General features: G+C 47.1%; 1 protein-coding gene across 2 annotated transcripts in view; it reads left to right on the forward strand.

Moving 5' to 3' along the window:
• The window catches only part of SPTLC1 (serine palmitoyltransferase long chain base subunit 1), a 44,508-nt gene extending 21,811 nt beyond the window's left edge, over positions 1-22,697 (forward strand). The window contains exons 7-15 of one of the 2 annotated variants that reach the window (XM_084794579.1): positions 1,888-2,017; positions 5,896-5,985; positions 8,429-8,536; positions 9,575-9,670; positions 10,143-10,239; positions 11,510-11,564; positions 16,931-17,048; positions 19,868-19,941; positions 21,425-22,697. In XM_084794579.1, coding sequence (XP_084650705.1) covers positions 1,888-2,017; positions 5,896-5,985; positions 8,429-8,536; positions 9,575-9,670; positions 10,143-10,239; positions 11,510-11,564; positions 16,931-17,048; positions 19,868-19,941; positions 21,425-21,518 — 862 coding nt within the window. In that variant the 3' untranslated portion in view covers positions 21,519-22,697. The remainder of the gene's footprint in view (positions 1-1,887; positions 2,018-5,895; positions 5,986-8,428; positions 8,537-9,574; positions 9,671-10,142; positions 10,240-11,509; positions 11,565-16,930; positions 17,049-19,867; positions 19,942-21,424) is intronic. The other variant, XM_084794580.1, reaches the window with a different exon arrangement.
• Positions 22,698-23,162: the final 465 nt, after the last annotated feature.

Genomic DNA, 23,162 nt, shown 5'->3' on the forward strand with positions numbered 1-23,162 from the left:
AGAAGCACTATGCAGGATCCTGTTCAATATGGCATAACCATTGTGGGTAGATATACCCTGCCTCCTGGGCCAAAGCTGTGGCTCTCAACAATGCCAAACTATGTGGTACCATAAAGTCCCAAACTGCACATCACTGGGGACATAGCAGGGCTCACCTGCTGTGGACTGACCAAGGCAGAAATGGACTCAGGGCCTAAGATCAGTGCACCAGGCATGGCTGATCCTGACTCTTAGAGAGGTCTCTCATGCACTGAGGCATCCTTTGTTACGAGAGAAGTCCCTAACCTTGGACCTGAAGATGGGCAGGGGATGGGGCATTACTGCCTTTTGTGTTAGGTTTTTCCTATTTGACACTCTGACGCCATGTCTCTATGCTTTTCTGGTTGTACCTCCATGAATGGAGTCCTAGACCACACTGTAATGAATGAGGACAACCCCTGGCCACCTAGACGGATGCTGAGTGACTGATAGCAAGTTGGATTGTGGGTGCAGAGCCTGCAGAGGCTCAGTGCCCCTCGAGACTCTTCATTTGGCCTTACCTGTTTCAGACTTAAGTCTTTTGCTGGTTGGTTGGATTACGGCTTTTTGCCAGCTCCTTTGTCAGTCTGTGGTTCCGGTGGCTTTCACTTCTCCCGTGACTCCACTGACACAGATGTCAGGTGGCTCGTTGTAGCTCCCTGGAGCTCTGCTCTCTGACATGCAGTGACTGTGTCCTTCTGCTCACCGCCCCTTTCCCTCTGATCTACTGTGTATCTCGTTGGCTATTTTATTTTCAGAATGCTATCCCCATAGGATTCTCTCTGTAGCTTCCGTCTGCTCAGGCTTTCTGATTTAGCTCACTGTTTCAGGTGTGTTGGCGACTGCTCGCTGAAGCATGGCTGCTTTGAGTTCACTGCTAGGGCATCTGGGGCTCTGCCGTCTCAGCAGTGATGCTTGGTGGATGGGATGCTCAGGAGGAACCCAGGCATTTTCATGCCATGTGGCTTCAGTCTCTACTGGCATGTGCAGCCTGCTGCCCACAGATTATACGTACCCCAAGGTACATAAGTATGGCCTAACACAAAGTTCTACACCTAAAACATTGTGATTTTTCCCCTCTTCCAACTCAGTACTGTTTCTGGAGCATGGCTTTGCAGATGACAGTGTTGCAGCACCATCTGTTTGGGTTGGCTTTTGCTGACACTGGAAAACAGGAGGTGGGAGACTACTGTTGTTCCCGCCAAGGCACAGTCAGTCCCAGGCTCTGCTTTAGCCTGGACACCTAAGAGCAGAGTCTCTGCATTGTGGCTGGGTAATGCTGAGAGTTCCTGCTTTTGCTCTGGGTTTCCTCTGACAGTACCCAACCGGAAATGTCTGGGTGCCTTGTTTTTACCATGTGGGGTAGAACTTTGTCCGCCAGGAGGGTTGCAGGGTCCCATCATAAAGCCCTCCGAAGGCTGCAGTGTAAGTTCTTCACATGCCTTAGCTGCAGTGGCAAGGTTAGACCTGGTGTCCTGTGCTGGGAGGCTGTGGTCAGGTGCTTCTTGCCCAGAAGCTTTGCTTCCAGCTGGACTGCCAGTGCTTCTCTTGTGTTGGAGCTATGGTGACGTGCTGAGCCAGGTAAACAGATGCCACCAGCAGGTTTCCAAAGTTCCTAGAGAGAGGAGCGTGTGCAGAAGCGCAGAAGCGCTGATGCCGCGCACCACGCGTGTCCTCAGTTGAGAGAGGCCAGAGGTGGCCAGCCGTGTTTGGGGAAGAGATTAAACGAAGAGGTCATGTGGAAAGGACTTGCGGAGTGAAGAGCAAACAGTGCTGTGTGAGCGCTCAGGCAACTTACAAAAGCAGCCATACTGCTGAGAACTTTGACAAGGCCCTTTAACCCCAATTCGGTGTCTCTCCCCTTTGCAGGGACAGTGCAGCCTGCTTTGCTATCCAGAAAGGATTACAGGCATCACGCAGTGACATTAAGATATTTAAGCATAATGATGTGGCTGACCTGGAGCGACTGCTAAAAGAACAAGAGAGCGAAGATCAGAAGGTACGAGCCTCTTGACGAAAATGATGCAGCTCTTTGTACTTCCTAAGCAGCTAAATTATAGATGAAATGGTAATCTGTCATTGAAAACTTGCCTGCGGATCACATTTGGATACTAAGTAAGGGTGTTCCTGCTTATTAAATGTATTTCGGCTTGAAGCGCCTTGTCTGTCCATATTTACGGGGAGGCAGTCGAAGCAGCTTTTCTATGGGGGCTGAGAGGAGAGCAGCAGCCTGCCCTTGAGGGGAGATGCGGAAGTAGCTGCATTGTAGCTCTGGAAACACAGGAAGACTGTAATGAGGTGCATGGATTAAGTTCAGAATAAGCCTGTTTATACCATCGCAGCTCAAGCCTCCTGAAGCTCCAGGCAGCTGCTGTGGGGAACAGCCACGCTGAAGAGGGAATGCCTGGGGGTCGAGTGCCGCTAGTGGTGGTACTTCAATGGTGTCTCCCTGTGTCAAGATTGGAGAGCAGCGCAGAGGATGTGGGTTTAAAGCATCATGGGAGGATACGGTCTAGGCTGTGTGCTGGGCAGGGAGGAGCTCTGCAGCAGGACTCCATGATGTATGGACTGTCTTGGAAGGCTACTTGTCACTCTCAAACACCCTTTCAAGTGGACCTTGCCTAAGCAACTCGTCAATAACTAGAGTAACTGATAAAAATGCTCACCACTTTCTTTGGTTTTGTGTTAATTTCCGTTTTCCCAAACATTTGTATTATTCTTTTAGAATTCTGTCATCTTTGCTTAGGAGTCAGCCCATTCGATAGATATTTCAGGAATATGCACATTGTCATTGAATATATTGTTTGTGCTTACTGTGCTATCAGCCAGTGTTCCTATGCACAATTAAGAAAAAGCTAGCCGGGCATGGTGGCACACACCTTTAATCCCAGCACTTGAGAGGCAGAGGCAGGCAGATCGCTGTGAGTTCCATGCCAGTCTGGTCCACAAAACAAGTCTAGGACAGCCAAGATAACACAGGGAAACCCTGTCTCAAAAACAAAACAAAACAAAAAGAAGAAGAAAAAGGACAAAGCTAAAGATATTCAGAATTGAGACTGCCCCACTGGGGCCTGGAGGGATGGCTCAGAGGTTAAGAGTCCTGGCTGCTCTTCCAGAGGTCCTGAGTTCAATTCCCAGCAACCACATGGTGGCTCACAACCAACTATAATGTGATGTGACACCCTCTTCTGGCCCGAAGGTCTACTCTCAGGCAGAGTGCTAAACATAATAATAAATCAATAAATCTTTAAAAAAAAAAAAAGAGAAAGAGAGAGAGAGACTGCCCCACTGTTGAAGACCAGTTCTTTCAGCAGACTGAGAAGACTGCCCTGGTCTTGACTGGGCACTAGGTCACACCCACCAGGGCAAACACCATTTGAAAGAGTGACTGAGGAAGGGCTGCTGGAAGCTTTTCATGTTGGAGATGTGGGAACCCAAAGTTATGTGTTTTCATAAGGTTTATAATCGATAGAGCATTTTAGAGATAACAATCAGGAAAAAAATTATGTATCTTAGAAATTCAGTTTCACTTTTTTACTAAGTAATTTGTACTTCATTTTCCTGCCAGGAGTAGGCTATTAAATAACTCCACATTTTATTTTTAGAAAAATTGTCTTACTTGAGATGTTGTCTCTAGAAGATAAACAGAACTTATGTTAAAGATTGGCCTGTACTTACAATGCAATGTAAAAAACAAAATGAAGGTAGCTGCTTGCTTCCAGCACTGAGCATAGTGAGCTATGCCAGAGGGTGGTTCCACACATCTTTAATCCCAACCCTAGGGAGGCAGAGGCAGGCTAATCTCTGTGAGTTCAAAGCCGACCTGGTTTCCAAAGTGAGTTCCAGGATAGCCCGGGCTGCACAGAGAAACCCTATCTTGAAAAACAAAACAAAAAAGATTGATGAGGTAGCAGTATGCCCACAAGGGGGGGGGGGATGGGGGGATGCAGGGGCATGAGGGGCAGGGTGAGTCTCCAGTAAAGCCATGTTTTAAAGTGCTGGGAAAATGCCTCGGTTTTTAAGAGCACCTACTGCTTTTGTAGAAGACCCAGGTTCATTTGGCAGCATTGTAATTCCAGATCCAGGGGGTCTGACGCTACCTTTGTTTGACCTCTCAGGTCACTGCACACGTGTACATGCATATATGCAGGAAAAAATCATACATATAAAATAAATGTAAGTCTTTTAAAAGAAAAAATAAAACTTTTTTTTTGAGACAAGGTTTCTCTGTTTAGCCTTGATTGTGCTGGACTTGCTTTGTAGACTAGGCTGGCCTCGAACTCATAGCGATCCGCCTGCCTCTGCCTCCCAAGTGCTGGGATTAAATGCATGCACCACCACTGCCTGACCTAATAAAACTATTTTTAAATAAAACTTAGAAATGACCACAATGTAATAATTTTTGGTTGTGAGCCTAGTCTTTAACAGGTGAGCCATTTCTTCAGCCCACAATGTAATATTTTTAAAAATCAGATTCTAAAATTTTACTACAGTAAAATCCTCATTTTGGAAAAAGTGATACATAGATTAAATAGCTAAAAGAAAGACAAAAGTTATCGATGTATAGATTGCCTACCTGATCTTTAGAATTGTTCCTTGCATTTTTGCTTATCCTAGGTCTCTTACATTAATATACTGAGTTCCTAAGCAGGTACTCGAATAGGGATGTGGTAGAACACCAGTGTGTGTAAGGAAGCCCTGCAGAAACCAAGGAAACAGGACCCTTTTAAAAAGGAGATGTCAGGATGCTGTATGTTGAAGTGCACATGCCCTCTCTCCACCCGTGACCCTAACGGGTGTATGCCATTTTGAAAGCGTTCAGCTGTGAGCTTCAGGAGGCTGGCAGCCGCTGTGATGTACACTTGTACAGAGCAGAGATGCTTCTGTGCAGATAGAAGCCCCAAAGAGCCCCCATGGTGGTGTATAGTAATGACTGGAGCACAAGGAAGAGCTCTTTGAGTAGAAGGTGGGGGTGAGTTTCATCTCTGTCTCAGCACTTTTCAGTCTGTCACACCCGCAGTGTCTTCAGGCTCTCAGGTGTGATAGATGAGTGGCCTCTGGCCACAGGGTGTAGGGAGACGCATACTGTGGGAATTAGGCTGCTCTGTCTACTCTGCTACCTTGGGCTTGATCCGACAAGTCTCATTTGGGTTTTACCTTACTCACTGATAGGTCAGCAAAGGTAAGGAAGGTTAGGGATCGCCAGCACACAGAGGAAAATACAGTAGTGCAATGTACACACACACACACACATGCACACACACACGCGCGCGCGCACACACACACACACACACACACACACACACACACACACACACACACACACACACACACACCATGCCCCTTTCATACTCTTATCATCAACCTCCCACTGCTTGAACCATTTCTCCTCCCCTGCCCCTCGGGCCCTGCCCCTGGCAGCAGTAGTGATAATGGTCTTCATTGTCATTTTTTCTCCTCTTACACTGAAATGTGTAAATCCTAGCTATGTAGTTTTGAGTGGCTTTACCGTGTAACTCATCCATGAGTCTGCTTCATTAAGCTCCCTGGGCTTTCACCCAGCCATTCCAGGGCTAGGACTTTGTTTGGGGCTAGGACTTTGTTTACGTATTGTCAGGTGCCTCCTGTGGTGTGTGATGTCACCTGGCTGATGTTGGGAACTGAAAACTGCCTGAGAAAGGAAACTGCTTCTCTTCACTAGAGTTCCTGTCAAAATAATAGGATCTCAAGAGTTGAGTTTTAATTCATTGTGGCTCTTTTTTTTCTTTTTTCTTTTTAAATAAATACTTTATGAGGTGCAAGTTCTTGGGAGTAACAATTTATATTTGTAGTTATGACAATTAAGATGCTGGGATTTTTTTTTTTTTTTTTTTTAAGAATCCTCGCAAGGCTCGTGTGACTCGTCGTTTCATCGTTGTGGAAGGGTTGTACATCAACACTGGAACCGTCTGCCCTCTTCCAGAACTGGTGAGCAGCCCTGTTGAGTCCTTACTTCAGTGTGTTGATTGGCAGTTAGACCTTTAGCGTATCATCACACTGAGGACATGAAGCCAAGCGCACAAGCTGGTGCCGCAGATGAAGGTGCTCACATTAGGCCTGGCTGCGACCCCACAGGGTGGAGTGAGAGAACCGCCCGAGTCGTGCTCCAGCTGCACACCCATGCTGTAGCATGCACGCATACACAAATAAATAAGGAAATATATGTTAAAATAATAATATCTTCCTATTTTTGTAAGGGTGTCAAAGACTGACAGGACGGTGGGGTGGGGGGCGGGTGATAAGGCAAATGTACTACAGTGGGGTTTTAAAACATTTTGCTCCATTTATTCTGTGGTATGGGAGAAGAGCGTGCGTGCCACATTGTGCATGTATGGAGATCACAGGACAGCTTGTACCTTGTGGGTCCTGGGAGTGGACTCAGGTGGTGGGCTTTATCCCCTGAGCCATTACCAGCCCTGGGGCAGTTTTTCATGGCGCTCCAGTTGCAGGGCACTGCCACAGACAGGTGTGAGGTGGAGGAGGTGGAGGAGGTGGAGGAGCTGGCAGAGACAGAAAGTGCTGACGATGTAGAGATTATGTAACACAAGGTGGGGTTCGACCTGGATTCCTGTTTTCTTTCACTGTTTTCCCTCGAGGACTGATTTATTGTTACTATTTTGTAAACATGCTTTTTAGAACTTGCTATCACCTTCCTGTTAAGGAAAAGATGACCTCTCCCTTAAATTAGTGTTTTTGATGAAAAATCCAACATAATACCCACAGTCATCCCACCCATTTAACAGTGGTGGTCAGGACCAGACCAAAATACTCAGTTATCAGAAGCTTCAGAGATGGACAGCAAACCATCTTATGTAGTCTGTGCATTTCTGTGGTTGTGGTGGAAGGGAGAAACTCAGTAACTGAACTTATAATAGGTAAAACTGTGACTCCAACAACAACAAAAGAAGTATGAATCAGCAAAGATGTGAAAATCCAAGTATTTCTCCTTGTCTTAAAAATTGAGTAGCTTATGATGCTGCTGAAATTTAATTTGGTTATGCAGCTAATTACATGCAAATTACCTGTGACTAAATTTATTACAAATTGGGGGAATACGTACAAATACACATTTATTACTTCCTAATGCATTGTGGGTAAGTGTCTTAAGAACACTTCTTATTTACCCTTTAATAAGCTCATACATATCTAATACCAGGAGGGGGCAGCACATACCTTTCATCCTAGCACTTGGCGGGCAGAGACAAGCAAATCTGTGAGTTTGAGGCAAGCAAATCTGTGAGTTTGAGGCTAGCCTGGTCTACAGAGCAAGTTTCAGGAAAGTCAGAACTACACAGAGAAACAGTGTTTCAAAAAGCAAACAAACTGAGGGGAAAAGATTTTCTTATAAGCCTGATGACAGAGAAAACCAAGCCTTCCATGTTGGTGCATCCCTGCAATGCCTGTGTGGTAAGGAGGCTCATACAGAAGGAGCAACATAAAGTTTAGGCCAGCCTCTTCTGCATGCAAGTTTTAGGCTAACCTGGGAACAGAGTGAGATCCTTTTCTTAAAAAGTAAATGAATAAAGTAAGAGGAAAGCAGACTAAGGAGCTGTGATAATAAACAAAGTAAAACATTTTTTTTAACATTCAAATATTTCTGTAGACCCAGATTAAAACAACTACTGAGAAAAATATATATATTTCCCAGGAGGTTTTAATACAGTTAGACAAGCAGGTATTTAACAGAGAAGTTAGCTGTCTGTACATATAAGTGTCCTAGCGTTGTGCTGTCTGGCACTAAGCTGGGTCTTTCAGAGTTGAAGACAGTTGCTTCTTAGTATCCACTGTTCTGACATTTGTGAAGTTGCCGTAGATGGCGTCATGGGGAGGTGAGCTCTTCCTCCTGGGCTCCTGGGAGCTCAGGAAAGCTTGCTTGGGTGTGGTTCTGCCCAGTGCATATTGTCAATTCATTCACACTGCACTCCTGCCCACAGCCTTTGAGCTGTGCACATTTCCGCAGAAGGCATTTCTCAGCCTTTCTGCGTCTAAGACTACTAGAAAGCACATTAGCACGGCTCATGTGGACAGCAGAGTCACTGGCAAAGAAAGGCACTGTGACGTGAAAATGTGCAGTGCTGCCATGAGAAGGCACTTGGTCGGAGAACAGTGACCTCGCCTCAGCTGGTAGCACCTGTTGGCAGGTAGCTCACTTGTTTCTTCACCACCCCACTCATTACCCCTGAAGGGTGACGGAGTGGATATTGATTTCAGAGTCACAGATTTTAACAAATAGGTAACTTTGCAAATACAGAATTCATAGATATTGAGGGTCAACTGTCTGTACTTTTACAAGTTTAATTTTTTTTCTCCAAAAGACATTCTGTATGCTGCTAATGATGATAATATTAAGTCTGTATGTTTTAACACCTAGGTTAAGTTAAAATACAAATACAAAGCAAGAATCTTTCTGGAGGAAAGCCTTTCGTTTGGAGTCCTTGGGGAGCACGGGCGAGGAGTCACTGAACACTACGGGATAAGCGTGAGTTCTCACTGGGAAAGCTCCCTATAGGAAGCCTGTCCATAGGAAGAACCTTCATTCATCCAGAGGCTCAGGTGGCTTTGATGTCTGGGTGGATCTGGTCAGCCCAGTCAGGACTCTGCCTTCCCTCTGCGCCTTTTGTTCTGTTGGCTGGAGACTGGGGTAAGGTGTTGAAGCTCTGGATTGCATTTGCTGTGATCACTAAGGACTGCCTTATGCCTTAGTAGCTGGGCATGGCAGCACACACCTGTCATTACAGCAGGTGGGAAACAGGCCTTCATGGGCTACCAAAAAAGACCCCCACACACACACAGCTTCCTTGGTTAAAATTCTACATAGTGGTGGTGCAAATCTTTAATCCCAACACTCAGGAGGCAGAGGCAGGCAGATTTCTGCGAGTTTGAAGCCACCCTGGTCTACAAAGCGAGTCCATGACAGCCAGGGCTACACAGAGAAACCCTGTCTAAAAAAAAAAAATCTACGTATACTTTGTAGAAGTACATACATTATCATACACATACAGCTGCGCCACACGTGTGCATGTCTGTGTAGGTGGGGGCATGTCTTTCCTTATTTGATATGTAATGTTGACACATATATGCACGCTGTCAAAACACCAGAGAGAATGGATTCAGCGGAGCTTCGAAAAGTCCTGAACAGTTGGAATAACCTTGGCCATTTCCTTTCCTTTCCGTACGGGGAAATGGAGCCATAGTGACCAAGCGCGCTGGAGTGTGCGCCTAGTGCCTCAGGCTGCTGATAGCCTCCTTGCTGACCACCATGGGGTAGACTTAGAGGGTCCCTTTTCTCCAAAATGTGCTTTTGCTCCCTGTGTCACTAAGTGATGGGTAAAATACAAAGTCCCTTTAATTTTCTCCACTCAAGTACTATAGTGCCCCAGAGAAAAGAGTAGAGTAATGCCGCAAGTGATTGTGGGTAGGGACATAGGTGAGCTGTAACCATACGTGAAATTTAAAGAGGAAAACCACTGTCCTCAGAGGGGCTTGTTGGTGACTTGTTCTCTGTTTTTCCGGGCAGATTGATGATATCGACCTTATCAGTGCTAACATGGAGAACGCGCTCGCGTCTGTCGGGGGCTTCTGCTGCGGCCGGTCTTTCGTGGTTGACCATCAGGTGACCTTCTTAAAAATGGTGCACAACGCCGGGCGTGGTGGCTCACGCCTTTAATCCCAGCACTCAGGAGGCAGAGGCAGGCGGATCACTGTGAGTTCAAGGCCAGCCTGGTCTACAAAGCGAGTCCAGGACAGCCAAGGCTACACAGAGAAACCCTGTCTCAAAAACCAAAAAAAAAAAAAAAAAATGGTGCGCAAATGCAGATATTGTCCCCACCATCACTTCAGAACGCAGCTTCCAATACAAGATTTAACTCACAATTTATTCCACAGTTTTTATTCTAAAGCCTGTTTTTAAAGGCTAGTTCAAAGTGTCTACAGACACATAAAGTCCTGACCTCCTAAGACACCACCTTGGTTTTTTTAGTTCCCCTTATGGTGCAGTGCCTGCTGTTGGGATGGGTGTGGCGATTTGGTGCCTTCCAGAAGGCTCTCTCCAGAGAGAGAACATCTGTCTTCTCATTTCTCCGTAGCGACTCTCTGGCCAAGGGTACTGCTTTTCAGCCTCATTGCCTCCCCTGCTGGCTGCAGCTGCCATTGAGGCCCTGAACATCATGGAGGAGAATCCAGGTATGGCCTTGTAAAGGCTGCTCCTGTTGACTCTGGTCCCATCTTGCTTCCTGGCAGACTTAGCCCAAGGAAATTATTTACCAGACAAAACTCTAAATTACTTTAGAAATCAAGTGTTCCACATACAAAAGCTAGTATCCAAAACTTGTTGAGCACAGGTGTTTAAAATTCAACAAATAGTCTATGAAGATGCTATAAAGTCTAAACTAAAACATTAAGGTCCAAACCACGCCTCTTCCCAGCGTTTCAGATGGATTAGCTCACCTAGGCCTGGCATTGTGGGAAGATGGCAGTGGAGAAGCCACCCTGCCTCAGGGCTGTGCAGGACTTTAGTGCAGAGCGTGGGGCTAGAGCCAGAGGGGCTGGCTGCTTCTCCAGGTGCAGTGCTAGGAAAGGTGGGGACCTGGATGCTTCCTCAAGTATCATGGCTGTCATCGTTTGCCTTCTAGGGTTGGGGAAGTTAGCAGACGGTGCTGAGCTTTACTGGTTGTTGTTTTCTGTCTTGTTTTCCCCTTCAGCCTTTGAAGCATCAATTAATATCAATGCTAGCCTGTTCTGTCAGCAAACAACTGTGAACAAAGTAAAGTTAATTGAGATTTTAGCAAGTGGCCTTTGACTGTAACAGTGTAGCCTTTAAAACTAAAAAGGGGTTGGCAAGATGGCTCGACAGGTAAAGGTGCATGCCTTTACCTAGATCCCCAGAACCCACATACCAGTGGTCGAGCGCTCTTTATATAAAATTGTCCTCTGACCTCCACACAGGCACAGTGGTGCATGACCCCACCCCCAAGCCCCACACACTAATAGTGAATAAATGTAAGTGACTGGAAAGGAGAAGAGCCTTGCCTAGCTGTCACTCCTGAATCCCCAGCAGAGGTGTCAGCTCACATGGCCAGATGTGTGTCTCAAGCTTTCCCTGAGTGAAAGGAAAACATCCCAGAAAACTGCTGTATGCTGGCCATTGGCTCCGAGTTAAGCACTGAATTGAGTAGTAAGTATGTGCCCTGAAACCTTACCTGGGCCTGTGCAGCTCTCGAGGAGGGCACAAGCCTGCATTTGGAGTTGCCGACAGTGAGCAGCACCAGTGAGAAGGGGCCACTTGATGACGTCAGATAATGCCCAGGCCCTCAAGGTATACACTGCTAACTGTGTGCTCACACCCACAGCATGGATAGCATTTCTGACTAAGGACCTGGGCGGTTAGAGGAATTCATAAGCTGGTACCAACAGGTCCTGAATAATACCATCAAACTTTTTTTATTCTGTGCAGGCATTTTTGCAGTTTTGAAGAAAAAATGTCAACACATCCATAAATCTCTACAAGGGTAAGTATTGTGGTTTTTCAGCCACAATAACAGCGTCTGCACCACACTAAGCAGCAGTGCAGCTCGGAATCTTATGAGTCTTATGGACTCTGGACCCTTCAATCACATTGCAACCACAAAAGCAAAACCTTACTCCACGCAGCTTTGAATACAACTGGACCCACTGTTGGCCATAGTCTTAAAGCCAAGGCCTTGTTTTTCCAGAAGTTATAGAGCATGTCAGTGGGCATAACAGGTTAGTGCCAAACAGGAGGAGAATGATCCTACAGCTCCTACCATGGATGACCCAGGTAGACATGGTGTTCTCATGTCCACAGAGCAGGGCACTGTGTGCTGCATACCGGGCAGCCCTGACTCCTACTCTCCCTGGTGCTCTTAGTAAATTTGATGGGGAAAGAAAAGAAATTAGTCATGAGTATTCTTTTTCTAAGAAAGAAAAAAATCTTCAGTCTGAGTTTTGGTGCTACAGAAAATGATCTCATTGTTCTAGATCTTTCCTTTTGCTCCCTAAAGAGATGTGAAAGTTCTGTCTCTTTTATAAGATGTCAGAATAGATACTGATGAAAGTGGTGCCAGGTGAGTGAGTGGCCACAGCTGTTGTGTAGAACAGGAAACTTGTTCTGTGCGTGTGCTGGGTGGGGAGTGCCTCTTGCATGATTTATGGTGGGAGGGTCACTGCGTTGCTCTCTGGCACAGCACAGCACATGCACAGGCTTAAGCATGAGGTGCCCTGTGCTTCAGCTTTCTCCACATCATGTACTACTTCCTCTGGCTCTGTCCAACCTTCTTTCTGCTGTCCATGACCTTCTGTCTGTCCACCCACACTCTAGTGGATTGCCTGGGCTGATGTTGTCACTCATCATTGACAGCTAAGTCAAGCATTCCTCCTGCGATCATAGGGTGGGTGTGTGTGTGTGTGTGTGTGTGTGTGTGTGTGTGTTTACGTGTACATACATTTGTATGCATGTGTGTGTGTACATGTGTGTTGTATATAGGGGGGACCACTGATTGTCATTCCTTAATTATCATCTGACTTGTTTTTTGAGAACGAGTCTCACTGGCCTAGAACTTGCCCAGCAGGCTTGGCTGGCCAGCCAGCAAACTCAAGGGCTACACCTTTCTCCCATCTCCCCAGCACTGGGATCCAGCATGTGCCACCACACCTACTAGGTTTTACATAGGTTCTGGGGATTGAAACTTATTTTTTTCCTCTTTCTTTCTTTCTTTCTTTCTTTCTTTCTTTCTTTCTTTCTCTCTCTCTCTCTTCTTTTTTGGTTTTTCAAGACAAGGTTTCTCTGTGTAGCCTTGCCTGTCCTGGATTCCCTTTGTAGACCAGGGAGGCCTCGAATTCACAAAGATCCACCTGCCCCTGCCTCCCAAGTGCTGGGACTAAAGGTGTGCGCCAACCACGGCCGGGATACACCTTGTTTTTAAAGGACTGTCACCTCTGCTTTGTTGTTAGCCCCTCCCCTTCCCTGGGTTGCTGCAGTAGCTCTGTCCCTTGTCTTAATAATCCTGCTCATGTGACTCCCTCCCTTCTGTCAGTGGCTCCGTTTATTTCTGCTCTTTGTTGCTTGTCTTGTCAAGAGTTGTGCCACTCTTTCCACATCCTCATCTTGACCTTGCACTAGAAAGACCCTGAGAGCTGCTTGCTCCTTTTTCCTTGACCAGACTGTAGGTTCCTGGTGATGGCAGTGGTGCGGAGTCAACAGGACCCACCTCAGCTCCTCTGGTTTTCAGCTCAGGGACCACCCTATCTTCCTTTGCATTCTGCTCTCCCAAACTTGCGGGCTTCCTTTTACGACTACAAACGTCTTCATCTTCATCCCCTTAGAAGGCTTACACCCTGCTCTTGAGGGGATAGCCTGGAATTGCTTCATAATTCTTGTATGTGAACAACTCCCAGGTTTTTGTGCCTCCTCTGTGGCGTGCTGCAGAGCTCCATATTCCAGGTCAGTTATTGCCCTCAGTAATTACACTAGGAAGACCCTGCAGGAACTTGATATGCAGTGCCAGCCGCCAACATGGAAGGGAGCAACAAACAAAACAGGAGGCAGCACGAAGTGAGGAAACCTAGAGGGTGGGGACATGGACTGAGTGAAGATGTAGCCTAGCGTGTTGCCCTTGAATCCTAACACCGTTGCTCTGTGTGGGGTGGGGTGGTTTATTGAGTGTGTTAGAGAGCAGAGGTCAGGGTACCAGTTAGGAGGTGGGTGCACACAGAGGAACCTCGTAGCTGCAGAGAGCAGTGCTTGGACCCTGGGGATAATGAAGGGAGAGCCTGCTGGCTCACCGAACTGTGGCTGACCTAAAGCTCTAATCTGAGGGCGTGGGTGAAGTAGCTAGCACCTTGGGGACTGGCTAGAAGCATGGAAAAAGGGCTTCCGGAGGAGACTCAGCACATGGTGTGTGACAAGCGTCACCTGCCTGTTTGGAGAGCAGCCTTGGATTCCCAGGTTTATGTATGAGTCATTAGCACATGGGTAGCACTGAAAGTGTTTGCATTTCCTAGTGTAGAGGGCAGGAACCAGCCTAGAAGGAGGAGGAGTGGCCAGCGAGGAAGAGGTTCTGCCTTTGTCTCTGTGGTCTTCTGCCTGTTGTTTGCCTCCATCAGAGCATGAATGTCTCCACTGTGTGTGCAGACAGTGCTTACCGCCTTCATCTTCCTGAACTACAGGGTAGAGGCCATGGCTTCTTTGTTGATGGCTCTGAGCCTCAGACCAAGCCCAGGCCTTGGTATTTACCTGTCTGGGTAAGGTGATGCTTTTGCCAAGTATGGAAAAGGCTCTTCGGTTTTTGAACTGAAAATACAGCTGTGTTCATCTGGTCTTAGCATAGACATAGGTGTTCTGCTTTGTTCCTTCCTCCCAGCCTTTTCTACCCACACTAGATTAGGCCCTGGTGCCTTGTGTACTTTGAAGGAAAGCTGGGTCATTTGAGATGCTATTTGAAATTATAATTTTTTTTACAGTTTTTCTCAAGGGAAACATGACCTGAAAAGTCGATGCTGCCCCCTGTGCCCCTTCAGGACTAGCAGAGGATAGGCCTTGAGGGTGTGTGGTTTAGTTTCTGTACTGGTGAAAACTGACACAGGTCACCCCACATGGCAGATGCCCTGGGTTCTAAGGGTCTAAACACAGACCTGTACCTTGATCTGTGGAAAAGCTTAATGTGTTGAATTACTTCAAATAAAGAAGATACAAAAAAGTAGTATTTGGGGGTGGCTTGTAAACCAACTATGGTTGGCTGCCAGCACCTCACATAGTACCAGTTATAAGCTTTTTGTCCCTGTAATAAAATGTTTGAGGCAATTAAGTAATAAAATCAGAAAAGTGGTTTTTATTTACAGTTTTGGTGGTTCGAGTTCATAGTTCTTTGGAAATTCTGGACAGAGCCAAGGAACAGAAAGAGGTCACTAGGATCAATATAGCCATTGTGGGGGTGGGGGGGTTAGAGGAGGGGGGAGGGGTACACCCCTATGACCTCAGGGCTTCCTTGTTGTAGAAAATAATAATGTTTATTATAAAATTAGCCTATAATTATTATGGTGGTATTATCTAACCTGCTATCATAATCAGTAAGAAACACAAACACCCTGCTGTATTTTAAAATAAGCCTTATTTTACCTGGGGCTAGGCAGATATTAACCCCCTAAACTGCTTCCCATTATCTCCCAGCCCCCATCCCAGGCCATCTGCTTTAATCATTTCCATCTGGGCTACTTCCCACCCATAATCCCAAAGTACTTGTGCATGTTGTTCAGCTGGGCCACTTCTTTCCTTGTGGAACTTCAGAGTTCCTCCTCTGGGCCCACAGTGTTCCTTCCTGTCCCATGGTGAGTCTCTCCTTATTCCTCCTCCGGTACCTCTCTCCTCCTTCCCAAGATCCTTGTGCCCCCTAAGCCTGGGACCCTTGGCCACATCTACCTCATTTCTGCCCTGCCCCGGTATAGGCCTTTTATTGGTCAAACAGGGCGGCAAGGCTATACAACATTACTTGGGGTACAAGATAATTTGCTTTTAAGAGATAGCAAGCAGGCATCAGGGAACAAAATAATTAACAATCAACACAAGGCATCAGACCATGCTGTTCCAGTGCCTACCTCCTAAAGGTGTATGACACCCACCACTAGTGCTCCTGGGCCCTGAGCAGGGCACAGCGGCACTCACTAAAAGCTAGTTGCGTCCTAAATTGGGAACATTCCTAGCCCGTTTCATCATCTCATCCTGAGGGAAACCTGGGCCTAAGAATGAGGAGCTGAGAGAAATCAGCTGATCTGAAACAAGTACCCCAGTCTCAAAAGGCACAGATCACAGCTGTGTGCCCAGAGATGGATAGTGCGGCCAAGAGTGAGCCTGGCTGAGGACCACTCATACCGCTGCCCTGAATCTCTAACGCTCACTTCTGTCTTTCTTGTTTAAGATTTCTTTCTTATTTTATATATGAGTGCTCTATCTTCATGTACACATGCTGCCAGAAGAGTGCATCAGGTCCCAGTAGAGATGGTTGTCAGACACCATCTGGTTGCTGGGAATTGAACTCAGGACCCTCGGAAGAGCAGTCATTTCAAACGACTAGGTTTTCCCTAAAGCAATCTGGTTCTTCCCTGACATAGCAGACTTCTGTGTGTTACTCGAAGAAGAAAATCTTAATGCATTTAAGATTTAAAGCAAGTCACACAGATAAGACAATTATGTCACCTAAACCTTTTGTCGATAGTCAGAATACAGTGCTATTATGTCACATCTCTGTCACACTCTAAAACATAGATAATAAGCAAGGGGGCATGATGGTGCGTAGACCTAAAGGAGACAAATCATAGAAAAGTGTGTGCACATCCTGCTGTAACTGGGTCCCACGGGGCCCTGCAGAAAGGCAACATGATCCGGATCTCAGCATGGACAGCTCTCTTGGGAACAAAAGAGCAGTGTATATCAGGTGAAGAGATGGGAGGGCCAGGGGTGAGGGGGCTGTGAGAGGGGTGGCCACGTAGGACAAGCAGCAAGGGTGCCCAGACTCCCATAGAAGATTGGAAAGGAGAAACACGGTATTTCATGAACAAGAGCCTTCTTGTGCCCACAGAAACGCATAACAGGCATTTCCTGGTCTGAGAGGCACCACCCGTGTAGTGGGATGTTCCTATTTGCGTCCCTAGTTCTGCTGTTAGTTCAGTGGGTCTTGACAGAGCTATTTGTGTATTTATTCATTTGTATATTTTATCTATGGCATTGGGACTGAAGCTGGGGCCTCACAGATGCTAGGCAAGCATGACACCCTGAGCTCCAACCACTGCCCTAACAATTACCCTGTGCAGGATCTCTTGAGAACCTGCAGTATACTGATGCCATGTGTGTTTGTTTCTCCAGCGTTTCTGGATTGAAGGTGGTGGGAGAGTCCCTTTCTCCAGCGTTTCACCTCCAGCTGGAAGAGAGCACAGGGTCTCGGGAGAAAGATGTAAAGCTCCTCCAGGAAATCGTAGATCAGGTAAGTATGCAGTTGTGCAGCGATGGCCTCTCCACCCTTGCTTACCTCATTTTCAGGAGCACCCCCTGCCCCAAAAGGTGGAGTAGCCAGAAGCTTCTCTCTGGTCACCACTCTTATTGTGGTGGAAATTGTCTAATGCCCCTGGCCCTCCCAGCCAGCCCTGCTGAGCTCAAAGGGTTCCCAAAGTGCAGGCTGAATCAGGCCTTCTCTCCCCTTGGGTCAGCTCTGCCCGCTCCTGCAGTTGTGAGTATACCTGTGCTCAGCTTCTCTCCTGAACAGCCCTGCAGAACACTCACCGCTTCACCATTTGCATTTTTTGAGACAAGGTCTCACTCTGTCCCCAGGCTGGCCTGGAACTCACCATCTAGCCGGGCTGGACTTCCAACTCATGGGCCATCCTACCTCAGCTTCCTGAGTGCTGGAGTTGCAGGTGTGAGCCACTACTCCCGAGGAAATCTCCGTTGACTAATTTCACTAATTACTGCTAAGTTGTTGGCTCTGCACTCACTGGCAAGTGTGTAGCCTAGCCTCCCAGCAGTAGCTGCCTCTTCAGAGGCCTCCCTACCTTTCTTCCAGCCTCTGGCCCTGTCCACGCAGAAATCCCGTGTGCTACAGCACTGCGGATGTGCATGTCTGGGGCCATGCAGCCTTCCGTGGAACCTGGCCCGGCCTTTTATGCCTTTGAGGAGTAAAGGCTTCATTCAGTCTACAACTGCCCTGAGACGAAACTGCCAGACTCCTTAAAGTAAATGAAATGGCCGCCACCTGTGCCCTTCGTCCCTGTGGCATGCCCAGAGGGCCCAGGCTGGTCACACAGTACTCAGTGTGGAGCTGGTATGTGAAGTCCTCTTGTGGTTGCACAAGCTGCCGGGCCATCCTTCATCCTACCCTGTTGGGACCACGTGACCTGGAGTTAGAGTCCACGGAGAACTGCACACAGTACATAACCTCTTGGGATGCACTGTATTAAAAAGGCAAACCAAACCTAAGGTTCATAATTGAGGACACATGTCAGAATATGATGATCAGGCTAGCAATACTTGCCTGGCTGGAAAAGGACATGTCACACATGTTCTCTCAAGCTCAGCTCTGCAGGCCTGAGGAAGGACAGAAAGACTTCCTTAAAGGGACAGAGTATCCTCCACCCTTTTACCACCTCAGTGTTTTACCCCAGATGTGTACAAACATGAAAGTAAATATGTGGGTAGAGGTTTTGGACAAAGGTAAAAACAGATGCACACATCAGAACCAACCAAATGGACAAGCCAGCACAGCTCAAGTTAATTACATTATGTCCACATGGCTGTGAAGTCTGCTATTTTCAACAGGACTGTTCTCCATGGTAGGCCCACACCAGTGAACACAGAACAGAAGCTCTGCAAAAGCTGTCTGCCTCTGTTGGAGCTCATGAAAAGAGCCTGTTTGCTGTCTCTCCTAATGGTGGTCTATGCACTGCCCTGTTGTTGGAGTGATCTTTTTTTAAATATATTTTTAAGATTTATTTGTTTGTTTGTTTGTTTATTATGTATACAGTGCTCTGCCTGCATGACAGAAAAGGGCATTAGATCACATTATAGATGGTTGTGGGCCACCATGTAGTTACTAGGAATTGAACTCAGAACCTTTGGAAGAGCAGTCAGTGCTCTTAACCTCTCAGCCATCCCTCCAGCCCCTGTTGGAGTGGTCTTCATGCCAGGGTATCTGCCATCTTTACAGCTCCTGCCCACGCTCCTGTGTTTTCTGTATCTAGAGGTACAGTAACTTCTTACTATTTGCAGACCTGAGAACTTTTGCCACGTTTATGTTAAGTTGCTTCACAGCACACTGTTTTTCACAAACAACTCTGGTTTGTGATGTCTCTTAACCAGCCAGGCCAGATGTTGGGAGGCCGGCACACTTCCAAGTTCCCATCCTGGGTCTGGAGGGAGCACACGGCTGTACTGCTGTCTGTATGGCCTCTCTTCCTCCTTGTGGCTTGTGTCCATCCTCCTTTGGGCTGATGCTTTTCCACTAGACATTTGAGACAGTCATTCTTTCCCTATATGTGCTATGCTTTGCACTGTGCATTTTGTATGCACTTAGAGGTGTGTGCACACACAGTAAATACAATCATACAACTCTGGGAAGCCTGCGGTGCAGCAGCCTTGCTGTGTTCCCAGGGTTCTGCAGCTATGACTGTCTAGTCCCAAACTTGTCATCACCCAAAGAGAAATCTATATAAACTGTTGTTGCCTTGCTCAAGATTCTGGGATTTCTGTATTCCAGTGGAGAGCTTTTCAGTTATACATGTAATTGGCAGGTGTTTAGTGCATAGGAAAGCTCAGAACAATCTTTGTCAGTACCAGCCTCTGGTGCCTGCACCTGCCCAGATGGGACCGAGGAAGGCCTCGCTGTGCCTGGGCTCCTACTGCTGCTCTCTGACGCAGTCCTGCCAGCACTGTCCGAGCACAGGGCTTTGCTCCTGGCATCCCTGTGGCCTCACTCTGCTTTGTCTGAAATGGTAGGATCTAGCTGTCTGTCTGTGGCTGTGCAGCTGAAAACTGGGTCAAAGTGTGTAGAATCAGATTTGCAGTCTCTAGGAAGCCTAGCTGTTTGCCCCAAGTGTTCAGACATCATATGGCTCAGTAGCTACCAGACTGCAGAACCCAGTATACCTGCCATCTCCGGAAAGTCTGAGTCCAAAAGAAGGGTTCACCTGGAGGGTACAGTGAGGCAGTCAGCTCTGTCTCCTAGCACTTTGACTGTGAATACGAATGAGGACAGGGATCTGTCCACTGTGCTCTAAGTCTAGAAGGCTAACGTGCCCTTTCTCCCTGCAGTGCATGAGCAAGGGCATCGCGTTGACTCAGGCACGCTATTTAGACAAGGAAGAGAAGTGCCTTCCTCCTCCAAGGTTGGTTAACACTGAATACAACGCCTCCTTCCTGCTTTCTGCCCTTTGTGATCTGTTATGTTGGGGAAACTTGAAGGTTGGTGCAGGATAAGAGTGTCCTTAAAGCATAGCACATAGCCTGGGGTCATTTCTCAACTAGATTAGCTGAAAAACATCTCAGGACTGAGTGTCCTCCTAGGTGACTCAGGATCATCTGGTGACCCAAGAAGAACTGGTGACAGACTCTCAGCAGCTAATGACAGCTGGAGTCCAACTGTAACTTGTGCTATGCAGACTCAAGAGAAGGGAGCAGCCTGCATGTGGTCACCTTGCTAGCTGTGCTAGTGGGAATCTGGATGCATCAGTTTGTGGACTGCAGAGCAAAGGGGGGCGGGCTCATAGATAGGCTGTTGAGGTACTCAACTCTGGCCTCAAAGTGCCTACACTGTGAACAGAGGAAGTGAGCACCCCGGCCACCACAGCCTTGGGCCAGAGGTCACAGGGGAGATGGCCATGGTGCTAAGGCTTTCTAGAACAGGTGACACCCTGACGTTGGAGAATCAAGTGCAGACAGTCCCCAGCTTCCGATGATTACCATGATGGGACAGCACGCCATAAGAGCATTCGATTGCTCATTGAGCAGAGTGTGATAGTATGACGTTGACATGTAAAGTCAGTTTGTTGTATTTGACTTTCCCACTCTGTAGGCTAACGTCCTGAACTCCTAGATGTTACAATGCTCTGGCTGAGTACAATGGAGGAACTGGCTTAGGTGGATTAGATTTGTAGAAGGTTTGTTGGGATGTGGTCCCACCCTAGGCCATCTGGGGCACTGAGCTCCCTAATGGGTTGCGGTGTTGTCACACGCAGAAGGCCAGGTTGGAGCTAGATAAGCTCACAGAAGTAGCTGCTCAAAATGCCTTGAGTTCTGACTGTCCTTTCCTGTACCCAGCGTCACTGCGGTTCTGTGCCACCTTGTCAGAGCACAGGTTTGAGACAGGAGCCTACTGTTCTGTGTCTTTGGTAACCATGCCTAGCGCTTAAAGCCGTGTTGGCAGAGGACAGGAGGAGTGTTGCCTCTCAAGCCTGTGTCCTAGGAACTTGGAAATGACTGCTTTGCTTTCTGATGGAAGCATTCATGTTCCAAACTGAATTATTAAACGGGAGCAACCAGTCGCTGGCATGAGAAATGTCTTTCTGATTTGGGTCCAGCCTGCTTAGAGTGGGAGATCGATGAGGGGGCTTGGTTTTCCAGCTTCGGTGGCTGCCCCAAAAGAAAACACTCGGACTAGATGCAGGGGAGTAGGGATGGCCAGAAGGCGTAGCTTCTGCCCACAGCCACATGTGTGTTAGGTTTGCAGGCTGCAGACCCCTCTCCCAGCTGCTCCCTTCTGCTGCATGGTAGGAAACAGCAGCAGGTGGAGGGAACAGAGGTGGGCTTCCTGCAGAACTGTAACAGTCCGCAGCACCCATGTGTGACTCGCTCTGTGCTTTGTCTTCTCAGCATCAGGGTTGTGGTCACTGTGGAGCAGACAGAGGAAGAGCTGGAGAAAGCTGCATCCACCATCAGGGAGGCAGCCCAGGCTGTGCTGCTCTAGGCTACGGCCCAGTGCTTCCTGCCACGTCACCTGAAGACGGAACTGCTCAGAGACCTCCAGCTGGCCAGGGGGAGGATTGCTGCCCAGGGTGTAGCTGTGGCTTGAGCACACAGCCATAATCAATGGATGGTTTTTATAAGGCAGGAGCTGACTTTGAGAGGACAACAGGTGACAGCAGATCACTGGTGTTTATGCTGTGCCGTTTGGTCTGTAGGATGCTTCACTATCTCATCCGTATTTGCTTTTGTTTCACACTGGAGCTTCAGTTTCCCCTCTTGCGTCTGTGGGAGTAATTGGATGAGCGCTCCTCCGTATTCATAGAACAGGATTCTGCAGTGAAGAGGAGCTCTCCGTGTACCACAGTTACTGTGGGAGACTGAGTCCACTGCATCTTCCCAAGTCCTTCAGGTAGAGCGCAGTGGTGGCTGCTATGCAGAGAACTCTCTCTGTTATAAATGTCATAGAACAGATCTGATCCTAGAACTTTTATGCACTAGTTACTGATAGTGTCATTTCTAATCTGAGCTTCACTAACAAAATATTCATACTGCTTCCTAAGCAATAATATGAATCAAACATTATTTTATTTTTGTGTAATTAACTTTATATTTTTTATATATTCTCTAGTCAGTTTTTGGAAGAGGGTTATTATTCTGGTCCCCAAATGCAAATCATGCCCTTGGTATTTTTGAATATGTCAGATGTCCTTTTTCATGGTGGTTTTGTCCAGGAGCATAGAACTGTTGGCTTTTTCTAAGCTGAGAAAAACGAGAACTTTCTTCTTTTCATTCTATAAATTCCAGATGCCTCAGAAAAATAGAATGCTCTAAAAGCGATTCTGAGCTGTACACTGGCTGCTGTTCTCCTCAGCAGACGTGCTCCTGGTGTAAAGGCTTGTGACGTGTGCCACATTGAGTGCACATGGAAGGCCATTATTCCTTCTCTTTGCACAGGCAGAGGAATCAGGTCATCAGCATCGCTTTATGATGTGCATTCATGTTAGCAATGGATTGGCATCTTTTTAAGTGATCTGTAACATTTTTAATGTTTCTATTTCATACGTGCCTTGTGATTGCTACTGCTGTGAGGGTACAGTCTTGTCGCGGAGAAGTCTGTTCTGTTCTGGGTTTTAATGAAATAAACCTCCAACAGCTTACATTCCTGAAAATGAAAAAACTAGCAACTTACTCAACTCATCAGTCTCTCAGTTTTAACCTTTTGTAAATATAAGGCAGTGTTCTTTTTGCATGTGTGTTTTGTTTTAGAAAATAATTTAATTTCTTAGTCCTTTTTCCCTGCCCAAACAAAGAGTGTATACTGTCTCAAAATTCTTAGGTTCACTATAAAAAATGCTGGAGCAGGACCAGGAGACCTGTTCAATGGGAGAGTACTTGCCTAGCAAGCACAGGCTGGGTTTGGTCCTCGACTACAGAAGAAAGCCTGGTTGAGTGACAGGGACACAAAGCTTTCAAAGAAGTTGACAGAAGGACAGTTAATTCTGTTTGCCGGGAAGAAGAGGCCAGGAAACAGTGGGTCCACTCAGTTACTGGCTGCCACTTCCAGTTGGTGCACTCCCCCAACTTCATATGGAAACATCCTACATCCTAAGTCCTTCTCCAAGGGCCCACACAGTACCAACAGGAA

This window comes from Acomys minous, assembly GCF_964271855.1.
Source record: "Acomys minous genome assembly, chromosome: 9".
Lineage (NCBI taxonomy): Eukaryota > Metazoa > Chordata > Mammalia > Rodentia > Muridae > Acomys > Acomys minous.